General features: G+C 47.5%; 1 protein-coding gene across 15 annotated transcripts in view; it reads left to right on the top strand.

Moving 5' to 3' along the window:
• The window catches only part of FOXP1 (forkhead box P1), a 376121-nt gene that overhangs the window by 268471 nt on the left and 95587 nt on the right, over positions 1-12063 (top strand). For all 15 annotated transcript variants that reach the window (XM_064519202.1, XM_064519196.1, XM_064519200.1 and 12 more), the window contains one exon: positions 3344-3466. In XM_064519202.1, coding sequence (XP_064375272.1) covers positions 3344-3466 — 123 coding nt within the window. The remainder of the gene's footprint in view (positions 1-3343; positions 3467-12063) is intronic.

Raw genomic sequence — 12063 nt, 5'->3', positions numbered from 1 at the left:
TTGATCCGAGGTGGGGCAGGCGGAAAGGCTGAGTAAGGACGTCCGGAAAGGCTAAGTGACTTGGGATCTCTGAATCCATCGTGCCGCCAAAGGCGCAGCAGCTACTTGAGGCAGATGTTCAGCAAGAACTAGACTCATGCTATAAACAGCTTCCACATCTTAAACCCAAGCTCATCTGATGCTTTTATTGCTTTAGTTATTTGTAAGCAGAAGAGCAGAATCTTGAGAGAAGAGATGTGGGAAATGCTGGTGGAAGCCGCGCTCCGCTGAGTTGCCAGCTTACTGCCGCCTCTGCGGTTCTCCCCATCTTGTTCCTCTGTTTTGGCTCATTGCATCCATGGTGCTCTCTCCAGCCGACTCGTTTATTACTCACTTTAGTCCTCTCCTTTCTCCCCCCGGCTTTCTGTGCTCACCCTCCATACCCACTTCTGCCCGCAACTTGCTCTAACATCCCTGGTGCCACCCAGTCTCAGTGCAAGGTCAGGTGCTTCTCCAGCCAGCAGGACACCAAGCAGGTCGTCGTAGACATTGTCCCAAGGGGCGAGGAAGCATCCGGCCCGTAGGAGGACGGGTGGATGGGCGTGCGTGTGCGTGGGTACGTGAGCGTGCTCCTTGGCGTGTGCGTGGGTACGTGAGCGTGCTCCTTGGCCAGCCGCCTTGGCAGCCCGGCTTGCAGCGAGGTCGGCCCAGGTGGGCTGGCTGGTGGCAGCGCCCTCTCGGTCGCGGCGCTCGCCCGGTCTAGCTGCGCAGAGCTTCGCGGCCAGCTCAAGCAGAAACCAGGCATTTCTTGCACAGCTAGTTGTTCTGGGAATCTTCAAAAATTTCTGGCAGCCAATTTTAGTTGTGCAACCTCTCAGCTGCCAGAAAGGATAGAATATGATCATATCACATGAAATGCATGCAGGGTCTGCTATAGCAACTGTATTTCAAAGAGACAACACATATGGTGACTGGTTCTTTTTGGAATAATATCTATAAGTTGATGATGTTTTATTCAAAAAGGCTGTAGCTTGAAAGGTTAGGGATGTTCTGATTGTTTAGCGTATGATTAAAGTAAGGCTTCTGTGGTTTTTTTGGCCTATTGAATCTAATTACTGGGAACTAAAGTGATCATTTGATTGCACATTTACCTGGAATTATTCCTCTGCAGAGCCAGTCTTAATAATATATAATAATATGTTGCACTTGTACTGTATAGCACTTCTTGTCTGAGCAACTCAGAGTGCTTTACAAGTATTCATTAATTAAATAAGCCATACAACACCCCTGTTAAGTAGGTGAGTATTTGTTGCCCATCCCCTTAAGTCGTGTAGGATTTTTTTGTGTTGCGTCTACCCATCCTTGAAGATGCTTTAACAGCTAAACAAGCTAATTCAATAAAAATAACATTGAGTTTTTACCCTAAACAGCACTTTGTGCATAAAGGTCTCCTTTGTGGCGTTTCATTAATTGGTAGCCTTCGGATCTTCGGGTTCTTTATGCCGAAGTGGCTGCAGCAGCGCTTGTGCGTGTGGGAAGACACACGCGATTGCTCCAAAGCTGTGATTTGTGCGCGTGACTGGCAGCTCCTCACATCCCCGGCACCCCTGTGAGGATCGCAGGTCTCGGGTGTGCGGACGTGTCAGCGTGTCGTTTTTGGAGGTGCCACGGGTGCGCTGAGCTTTGGCTGCCTGGCTTTCGATGTGAAATCTGATTTCACCTCCGCCGCACCGGCCGCTGCTGGAGATCGCGTCCGCACGTAGGCTCTTTCTGATCGGTGGAGACTCGCTATTAGATTTGAGACTAAGACTGGTTGCCAGGGCAAAAGCGAGGCCGAGGATGGCAGGGGCTGTGCTCCCTTCCTTCTCCTGCCACGTGCCCCCCTGGTGTGCTGGCCCGCGGCGGTGGCTCTGGCCACCCCCGGGCTGTCACAGGTCCTCTCCAAAGCAGAACGGTGGGTCTAGGCGTGCAACGGCGAGGTTTTGTGGTGGGGCGGCGGATCCGAGTTGGCGTTGCCCTCCGTATCAAGCCTTCCCTGGCTGCTCTGCGGTGAGATGAAACGCTTTGCAACTTGGAGAAGCAAGTGAAACCCTGAGCGTATCTGACTCCTTAATTAAATAGGTATTAATTAAATCATTCAGAGAGCATACACAGTAGGAGTGGGGAAAGCTTTCTCCCTCCTTCCACGTAGGCATCTTGCAAAGGGACTATTTTTCTTGTTTTACATTAATGAAGTCTTCAGCCTTCCCACTTTTCCACCTACACATGTACTGAACGTCTCCAAGGAGACCGAGCAGCCCGGCGTCCGGCGATGGTGGAGCCCGCAGGAGGCACCCGGCTTGGGGCTGCCAGCCGAGCTCTCAGGTGTGCCCCGCAGACCCCCTCCGACCTGGCCGACGGCCTCTCGCCCCGGTCCCCTCGGTGAGGTGTGATGTGCCAGGGACGGAGCCAGGCGTCACGGGCCAGGGGAGGTACCTCACTCCTTTTTTTTGCTTTCCCCCTTTTTCGTCTCCTTGCCCCTTCTTTTTCCCACCTGGGGAAGGAGCTATGGACTCGCGTTGCTGCCTGGATCCGGTATCCGCAGGCCCCTTTTCTCTAGTGTGGCAAGCGACTTTCACAATACTCCACCACCAACTGATGCTTTGATCAGATTTTGGGTGTCATGTCCATTCCAACACTGGAATGTCCCGCTGCTCTTCTCTCTTGGCCACCCATCGATTCGGGCTCATGGACGCTGCAGTTGATATGTCATAAGTCGCTAGATTATTTTGGGGGTGTGAGATGCTGTCACTGCTTTTCATTGTGGCTCCATCCTGAAGTACGGCATGTCTCTGCCTGCCTGCCTGCCACTGTCGCTGACTGCGCCTCTGGTAGCTTTTTGCAAGCTGCTCTGGCTTTCCCTCGCCCTCGGGAAAGCGTGCTGACTACTGTCACAGGTAGTGGTATGTGACTGCTCTCTTTCATAAACTAGACCTGACCAGGTGGAGAAGAAGAGCATAAAAGCTGCTAGCACATGGACCTCCCGCTAGCAAACCCACTAGGGTCTATGAGCCGTTCCAGGTGGTGGGTAAAAACAACCTCGTGGCGTTCACCACTGGGATTTCTGCATCTGCTCAAGGTTACCGCAAACAAGGTGGACTTGAGGTGCTGCTGTTTTTCTCCATAACCCCAATGGAAAGTCCAATGATGGGATATTGCACCGTTGCGTGCAGGTGCTGAGGGGTTTTTGGTGGCAGCCTCCGCTTTGGGATTTGGGAGCAGATCAGTGGCCGATAACCAGTGGAGCGTCTTGGATGTATGCTGTGCATGTAATTCCCCAAATTCTGCCTGCTGTAAACTCAATTTTCAAAACTCTTTTTTGCAGGCTCTTCAGGTGGCACGGCAACTTCTACTTCAGCAGCAGCAGCAGCAGCAACAGCAGCAGCAGCAGCAGCAAGTTAGTGGATTAAAGTCTCCGAAGAGGAATGACAAACAGCCAGCCCTTCAGGTAAGAGAAGTCAATGTGCACTGTGGCAGCCTGTTGCTAGTGAAAACCGAATAGATGCATCTCATTTGTGAAGGCTGGGATAAGACCTGCAGGAACACTTGGTTTTGAACCAGTTTCCTCCAGCTGCAGTCCACGGAGTGGCTCTGGTTGAGGTAGGCAGGAGTGGAGTTAAGAACTACACTGGGGGCTCTTGAAAATCCCACCCGCAACATATTTGCAAACCGTGAGCATGTACTTTTATTAGCATCTGGTAAGGCTGCATTATTACAAAATGGAATAGCTTTTGTTACAGTGTCAGTGTTCATAGGAGATTTGCATTAACATTTCTGTTTGATTGCTGTTCAGTTTCTATTCTGTGTTCACTCAAACCGCTGATTTGCTGTGTCAAGAATATTGGGGAAATATTAGGATATCGTATCATCGGTGTGGTTTTCTCCCTTTTATTGTCTGCTGATTTATGGACATCTTCAGAAATAAATTCTAACTATTACTAGGCTTTGTACCGTTATGAATTCAGAAAGCTAAAACCAATACAGCATTTCCTAGCAGAGGATGTGCGCACACATATGCAGCTTTGGAGGACATTCTGCTAGTCTTCCAGGATAAATCAGAGGCGTTAGAGACAAGAAGCCCTATTAAGTCATGCATCACATTTTCCCTTTTTTGCCATTCCAGTGTTAGAAATCCCAAGTGATGGTGGGACTGTTATTATTTTCCTCTGGACAGTCTTCCATAACAAAGCACACGCTCAGGAACTTTCTGCTTTAATTCCATCCCCTCGCTCCAAGTAACGCTCCCTGTATAAATACTGAGTCAGTCCCCTTGCCTCGCCTCGTGTTCACACTCTTCAAACATCTGAGATACCAACATGTACTTGCCAGTTTTGGCAAATTATATGTGTCTAGTTCTTTATATATTTTGTAAACCAGCACTTCTAGACCCTTGACTACTTCACCAGTTTGCAGCTGGTTATTGCTTTTATTGCTGCTCTCTTTGCAATTGCATTTTGTCACCGTATTTTTGATAATAAGTTACTGAATGCAGCCGTTCAGTTGCAGTCACACAAAACACTGTAGCTGGGACATTTATCTTATCTTGCTGTTCTATATCTGATGCTTCAGCCTCTGTAGCCCCAAATTCTTTCCGGGGTTTTTTTTTGGTTGTTGTCATAGCACATTGTCAAACTCATGTCTGTTTTGCTCTTTCTAATTTTTTTTTAGTTTGCTATACTATCACCATGAGTTCTCTGACAGCATTGCTGCTTCTCTTGCCTTTTATATGTGCTGCAGATTATTTTCCTCCAAAAATACAGATTCTAGACTCTTTAAATATGTAGTGGAATATGGAAGGTAAAGCTGAAATCACTAAGGGCCTTGACAGTAAAGCTAGAGGGCCCAAACCTGTGGTTCTTACTCAAGTACAGCTCACAGTGACTTCAAGGGGAGTTTTGCCTAAGTGAGGAATATCTATTAACTGCAGCCCTTGGCCCTGTAAGGCCAACTTCTAGCATTTGTGTAGTGATTTCATCTTCAAAGCATTTTGCAAATACTAATCTCCAAAACATCCCCAGAAGGAAAGTCTGATAAGTAAGTAGCATTATCCCAGTTCTGGACAGGGAAACTGAGGGAAGCAGGTTAAGTGACTTGCTTAGGATCACAGAGGGAATTGGTTTTAGAGGTAGGATTAAGATTCATGAGTTCCTGGCTCCCACCCCTGTGCTCGGTCTGCTGGACAACACCTCGCGCTTTATAGCTAAGCTGTTATTCTTTGGAAAGTATGAAGCATTTTGTCATTGGGCAAATACACGCTTTATTGGCAGCCTAGAGTGCCATAATCCAAACCATTATATTAATGCTTTCAAAAATATTTTATTTGGTAAATCCATAGCTGATCCATATGCCTTTTAATAGACTCTTCCACTGGGGACATTTTTAATGAGAGATTGTGCTGGCTAGGTCCAGTGTCAGGTACTAAAAGAAGTGCTTTGTTGTGCAGATGTCTTAAGAATAGCTCCAGAGGATGAAATATGACTGTGTTGACCTTTCAGCTGTGAGCTTATTTGTCAGGATTCAAATAAGTTGAAAGGATCAAACCAAACAGTTTCCGTAGTCAGACTGGGAATTGTGTTGCAGAGGTCAACAGTGAAGGCCACATCGCGGATTCCATAACATAGCCAATTGTTGGTACATATTAAAGTACCGGAGCAGCTCCTGCAGTCAGAGACACAATTAAAATTCTAATTTATTAATGTATACAGAGAGCTGGCCCAGCCTGTCACTCACTGATTCAAATGACTGCCCATTCTTTTTTTTTCCTCCTCACTCCTGGAGCTTTTGCGGTCTTGAACATACTGGAAGTCCTCTTGAATACAGCAGACCCCGAGTGCATCCGTAAAACGAGAATGCATTATTAAAGAAAAGAGCGGCGTGCTGGTTGGGATTTTTGAGTGAAACGCACACGTGCAGGCTGGTGCCTGCACCCCGGCGTCTGATCGCCGCGCGTCGATTCGGCCGTGCCGATGCTGACAATATGTAGGATAAATCCCGAGGGCGGCGGAAACGCGCCCGTTTTTCAGAAGTTTGCTTAAATAATGAGCCAAGTTATCGTTGGGCTTAGTTAAGGGGTAGATGTGAGTCTCGTTGGATCGCAATAGAGGTTAGCAGGTACCCGAGCCCGCGCCGTGGGGAGCAGCATCCGTACGAAACCCGGGGGGGATGTGCCGGCGACGCGCGGTGCCGGGCCTCCGACGCGGCGCTCAGCGCTGGCACGCCGGGACTCGGGCTGCCCATCTTTGGCAGCAAACCGAACCGGCACAGACAGAGGTGGAAAATTAATCCAGTGTACGCTGTGCAGCTGATCCGTTATCGCCTTGCTTGTGGATAATTTTCCGTATTTTCTCTTTATTTGCTGCTAAAATAGCCGCGGCGCTTGAATGCATCCCGGCATCCCGCGGCCTCGCCAGGGCACCGTTCCCTGAATAGCGTTTGCATGACAATGGGCTCCAGCATCCTCTTTGGGATCTCTTGACCTTGATAGCTCTACCTGGAGACCTGCTTTTAACCAATTTTGAGATATGCAGGGTACAAGGGCTTCGACACAGAAGTGGAGATGTGCTCTGCTGATAGCTGGGGAAAAAAAAATCTCCAAATATACGATGACTCACATTTTGAGCCTATCTCGCACTGCTGTGCTTTATATTTGGCAGTGACCTCCAGTTTCACAGCCTGATGATACAAACAAAAGAAAATTGAAAGTTAAGGGATGGATTTAGTAAGCAGCAATTGGGAAAAGGATATAAAAAATACCAGAACCACAAAAATTACTTGAAGTGAAAAAAAGACTAAAGCGTGTTTGGTAATATATTTGCCATAGCTATTAGATTTCCTTAAATCTGTGAAAGAAATAATTTAACAGGCCAGGTATGCTTAGGATTTTGAAATTTTGCACATTTTTCCTGGCCAAGATAAATCTATCTTTGTATTAATAGATGTATTGATTAAAATTTGCAGCTTTAATTGCTGATGCTCTTAACGATTATTCATTTTGGTTCTTCAGGCGTTTTAGTTGCTGGCAAGAATACACAGATTGGAAACAAATCAAGAGACACATTTTCTCCCAAGAAAGTAAAAGTGCATGTGTGTTTTGGCAATACTAAAAATACAATTTTTTTTAAAGACGTAAATGTTGTGTATTGCATTGAGCTGAAAGTTGGATACTGGACCGAAAACAGATTTAGGACGTCCAAGTCAGTATCTTGCAGTTGAAACCAATCACTTCACTTTTTTATGTAATAAAATGAAATTTCTTGTATGATAGTTAATCTGTGTGTGTTTGGAGAGAAAAAAATAACGAAATTACCAAGATGGAAACTTTTAGTTTTAGTTGACAGGATTGAAAATAAATATTCCCTTTAAGTCATTGCCAAAAAAAGAAATTGGGTTTGGTTTATATTTTCAGGGTGAGCTTGGGGGAGGCTGAAGGGACAGAGCTGTCTTAAGCTTTGCATACTGGTGCTTTTTAAAGCAGGATTTTGGCTGTGCGTTTGTAGAATTTAATTTGCATGCTCTATTATCTTAATACTTCCTTTCAGTATCTCGAGAAATGGGCACGGGCAAGAGCGAAAATCACAAAAACGTGGTGATCAGCTGCAGCTTGACGTTTTGGGGATACACTTTTTAAAGGCAAATTGCATTATTGCTGTTTTTTATGAATTTAGAAATTGTTAGCTTGACAGTGTAATAACGGTGGAGTGAAGGATATTCTCTGTTTCACTTGCAGCATATAAGCAACAGGTTAACTCGCCTGAGGATTTATATGCATTGTCCCTTTTCACATACTGATAAATGTAATGAATAGTAGATAAATGTTGTCTTAACGGTTAATTGAGAAGGGGCACTACGTTTGCAAGTGTACTTATTTTATTTGCATGAGTATCTCTGCTTCACTCTTACACATGTGAGTATATCTGCATATGGCCATGGTCAAGCCAACGGGAATTTTGCCACCAACTCCAGTAGGGTCAAGATTTCACTTCTGCAGGGTTTAAATAGTTTCCCCATGAAAACTTTGTTTGAGTCATTCATTTTTTATCTTTGACTTTGAAAATAAAACAAAGCTCAGCTTTGCTGGTTTCTACTAACAAACCTATACTTCTTTCTTATCCCAAAGCCAAATTATGAGTGTTAGTCAGGCGGTTCTTGGAATATGCCTGGGAAGTGCTAATATCATCAGCCCCACAGATACAACCAAATCTGAGTCAGGTCCTCAAATCTACGTGCTCAGCTTGAAAATTAGGAAACTACGGGTTTTTTTCAGTAAAACCTGGGGGCCTTATGTTGCTGCCCTTTTATACATTTTAAAGCGTTCAGGATTCACTTCTTCCAGCGTTTTATACCGAGCAGAAAGGTGACAAACGCACTTGTTTTTCTGGAAGGAAACCTGTGATTGTCCCGTAGCTCCCTGACTCCGAAGCCCGTGGGGAAGAGCCGTGCGCTGCGGGGAGCGCGGGGCGAGGTGCTGCCAGCGCCTGTGACTGTCCTCATTTGATGGACGAAGAAGCAATTTCTGGCTCGCTGGCTTCAAGGATGGGCCGCGGGGCTGGCGGCGTGCGGCTTGTTTGCTGCAAACAGCGCGGACGGAGGAGCCGGAGGAAACGCTCCTGCCTGGTCAGAAACGTGCAAATTGCTGACAAAATGACACATGTAATTAAGAGTGCTCCTGCCATTTTACCTTGTGGTTTACACCTACAGTGTTGAAAAAAGCGAGCGACTCCCACCTCGCTAATTACCATTATCACTGAAATGGTAGGGTTTGAGTCATTAGTTCCATGTGCATTTAATTAGAGGAAGGCTGAAATTGGATTTAACTTATTACTTTTTCATGGATCACTTTCTTGTCATCACTTCAAATTGGATTGCAGCCCCAGGTAACTAATTATGAGCGCCACAGGATCAAGAGTGAAAAAAAGGTAATTAGGGATAACAGTGTGGGACCCGTGCTGGGAGCCCACTCGGGCGCTGGAAGGGGCGAGAGCGGCGGCGGGAGCGCCGCGGGTCCGGGAGCCGGAGGGGCGCCGGGGGCGGGCGCCTGCCCCCTCCCCGGGCGGCTGATGGGACCCGCAGCTGGGCCGAAGATGTCGTATCGACGTGGTCCCGCGATCGGCTCCTTCACGCCGAGATTAAGCTTGTAAAAGCGGCAGATCGGCCGTAGGCACGAGGCATCGCGGCGGCGGCGTAGCGGGGGTCCGTATGGGCGCGCTTGCGGCGGGGCACCCCGCGGGCAGCCGAGGTACGGCGAGGCAGCGTTGATAGCAAATTAATGCAGGTATTAATGATCCGAGAAGATCATTGGTACCCGACGGGGAGATGCATCCGTCAGGAGAGCAGCAGCGAGGCCGGCGGTGGGTGCGGCAGGGTCTTGGCTAGCGTTGCGTCCTGCCTGCTCCGCTTTTCGCGGGGAGGGCCTGGCCGGTCGCTTTGTCCCCCCCTTTTTTTTTCCCAGTGATTTTTTCTGATTTCGTAGGTATGATTGCCAAGTTCTGCTTTCTTCAGAAAATACTTTAAAACAAATTGTTTTATTTCCATGTGCAGAGCAGAATTCAGAACTGCAAGTAATCAATTTTATTGACATGGTCTGGAAAAAAGCGTTGATGGGAGTTCAAGAATGTGAAAAGACTGAAATTTCAAAGTACCTAACACTGTGTGTAGGAAAATTTCAAAAGTAATTTCATTAAGCAAAGAAGTCCGTTGTGGGGGGATCTCCAAGAGGAGAGTCTGCTGCAGGAGCTGGTGGTGCTACAAGGAGGTTACGCAGCTGATTTGCCTGTAAAGAGGAAAAGTTTCTTAATTTCTCATACTAGTGAATCACAGTTTAAAGGCTAACACAATTTCCTTAAGTTGTTTAAAATGGCTTTTAATGCTCTGTTAATGTAGGCAAATATTTGTGACTCAGTCTTGGGTAAGTGATGCTTGCTCATTATTTCCTGATGCGAGCGAAGTGTAGGAAATTATGTGAGCGCCGTGCGGAGATGCTGAACAGACTTAAGGGTAACAAAATGCAGTTACGGAAGTGAAGTCTTTCTCCTTTACTTTACATTGCAAAATAAATCTAGAGATTAAAAGGTATTACCTCCCATGCAGCAAAGAGGAGGATCTCTCTTAATGCATCTCAAACTGATTTACAGTTTTTCTACATAATATTATTCTGTGGTTGAAAAGGGGGCAACTTCGGATGAAGTGATGCGGTGTTTCCATTTTGCTGTATGAGTCTTACCGCGCGTGGTGCAAGCAAACTCCTTGATTTTGTAAGTCTGCAGGAATTTCTGATGCGGCGCGGAGGTCACCGCGCTGCCGATCTGAGTAGGCAGCGCGCCTGAACTACTGGTTTTCCCCCCCCCGCTCCCTCCCACGAGCCGGGGCACCGTTCGGACACGCACACGCCGGAGCGCGCCGATCCGCAACGCGTTAGCGCGCGGCGCTGGAGCCCGTCCGGCGGTTAGCGAATTCCCGGCAGCCTGGGGTAACGGCAGCCGGCGCGAGCGGCACGGGGCAGCGGCGGCAGCGCGGGGCGGCCGGCACCGCCTGGCCCCGCGCCCGGGTGGGGACAACCAGCTGAGAGCGCGAAAACACGGCGAGATTGACGGGGTGCATCTGGGAAACGCTCAAAAAGTTTGCTTCCCGAAAAAAATTACCTTCTGTGATCGCGAGGCATCATCTGTTTTCCTGCAGATATTGTTTATCACAGGGTTTTCAAGCACTTGTCAAATAACCAGGAGCGAAGGAAACAGGCTAAAAAAAGCCCTCTCTTACCGTTCGGATGCGTCCTGGTGTATTTGGGGGGAAAAACCGCGAGCGCTCGCGGCGGGACCGCGAGGCCGGCGCGCTCGCCGGAGCCGCGAGGGGCAGGCAGACCTCGAAACTGTTTTTCGGTGTTGCTTAGCTTTTGTTACTTAGCTGTGATATCATGGGCAAAATATTATAAACATATCATGGCTATAGCTTGCTTGTGTAACAAAAGATCAGGAACTTTTATTAAGTTTGTTTTCCTTGTCATATTGTAAAAATTTATTATGTGTACTGTGTATATTAGAAACAGATTTGGGTAATTCTGCCTAAATGAAGTCATCCCAGCTATTTCCAGACTGTCTGTTTTCGGTTGTGAATAATTTTCATACATCAGATGGTTGTCATATTTAGTAGCTCTCTACATTTTAAATAGGACGTATCCCGTTCTGAACTGCCACGGACTTCATCAGCCCTAATTTTTAGGGCTGTTTTGCGGCACGGGGGTTTCGCGCGGCTGCGAGCTGCCGAGCGCGGCAGCACTGCGCTGTCAGGCTGCTGCTTGACACGGGAGTCACTTCACTCCGCTTGCTGCACCGAAGCAGCAGGTTTTTAACAACTGCAGTAGGACTTTCAGCTTTCAGCAGCGCGCGCCGGGGAGAGCCTGCCAGATACCTACTTCAGCTTGTCCTTTTGTGTTCACAGTTTGCAACAAATATGTTAAAAAAAAAAAAAAAAAAGCACTACAGAAGAAGTACTGTGCATCAAAATTTTTCGGGGGTTAAAGGGAGCTTTCCTCCCCGAGAGCGCAGGCTTATAGTTTCCTTTAACAGAAGCGCGGAAAAAATCAGCGCTTAAATATTTAAACGTTCAATGTGTAGGTTTAAATCAAACCCCCATCGAGGCGTCAGCTGAGCCGCTGGGACTGTGTGCGCGAAGCCGGGGTGCACCCGTGATGGTCGCAGAGCCAAGGTTTGCCCTAAAACCCTCCACTTTGCCAGAAATGCTTGAGTTACAGCGATTTGCTTGGAAAAAAAAAAAAAAAAGAGGGGGGAAAGTGGGAGAAAGGCATTTTGGTCTGGCTGGTTTGCGCTGCAGGGAGCAGCTGTTTGCCTCATGTGTGTAAATCTCCAGAGCTAATATTGAAGTTTCGGGGCAACAAGTGCAGCACAGCAGAGTAAGGAGAAGCTAAAGCCGGCGAAACGATTGGAAACGCCGCTCGAACGCGGCTCTGGAGCTTGACAGCTTTACAACTGTCTAGTCAGGTTGGCAAAATATTTTGTGTGGTATGTGCAAAGGAAAAACAGTTATGTTGCT

The sequence above is a fragment of the Dromaius novaehollandiae genome, chromosome 12 (assembly GCF_036370855.1).
Source record: "Dromaius novaehollandiae isolate bDroNov1 chromosome 12, bDroNov1.hap1, whole genome shotgun sequence".
In the NCBI taxonomy this organism is placed as follows: domain Eukaryota; kingdom Metazoa; phylum Chordata; class Aves; order Casuariiformes; family Dromaiidae; genus Dromaius; species Dromaius novaehollandiae.
Note: the sequence above shows the minus strand (reverse complement) of the source record. Positions and strands in the feature narration are given on the sequence as shown.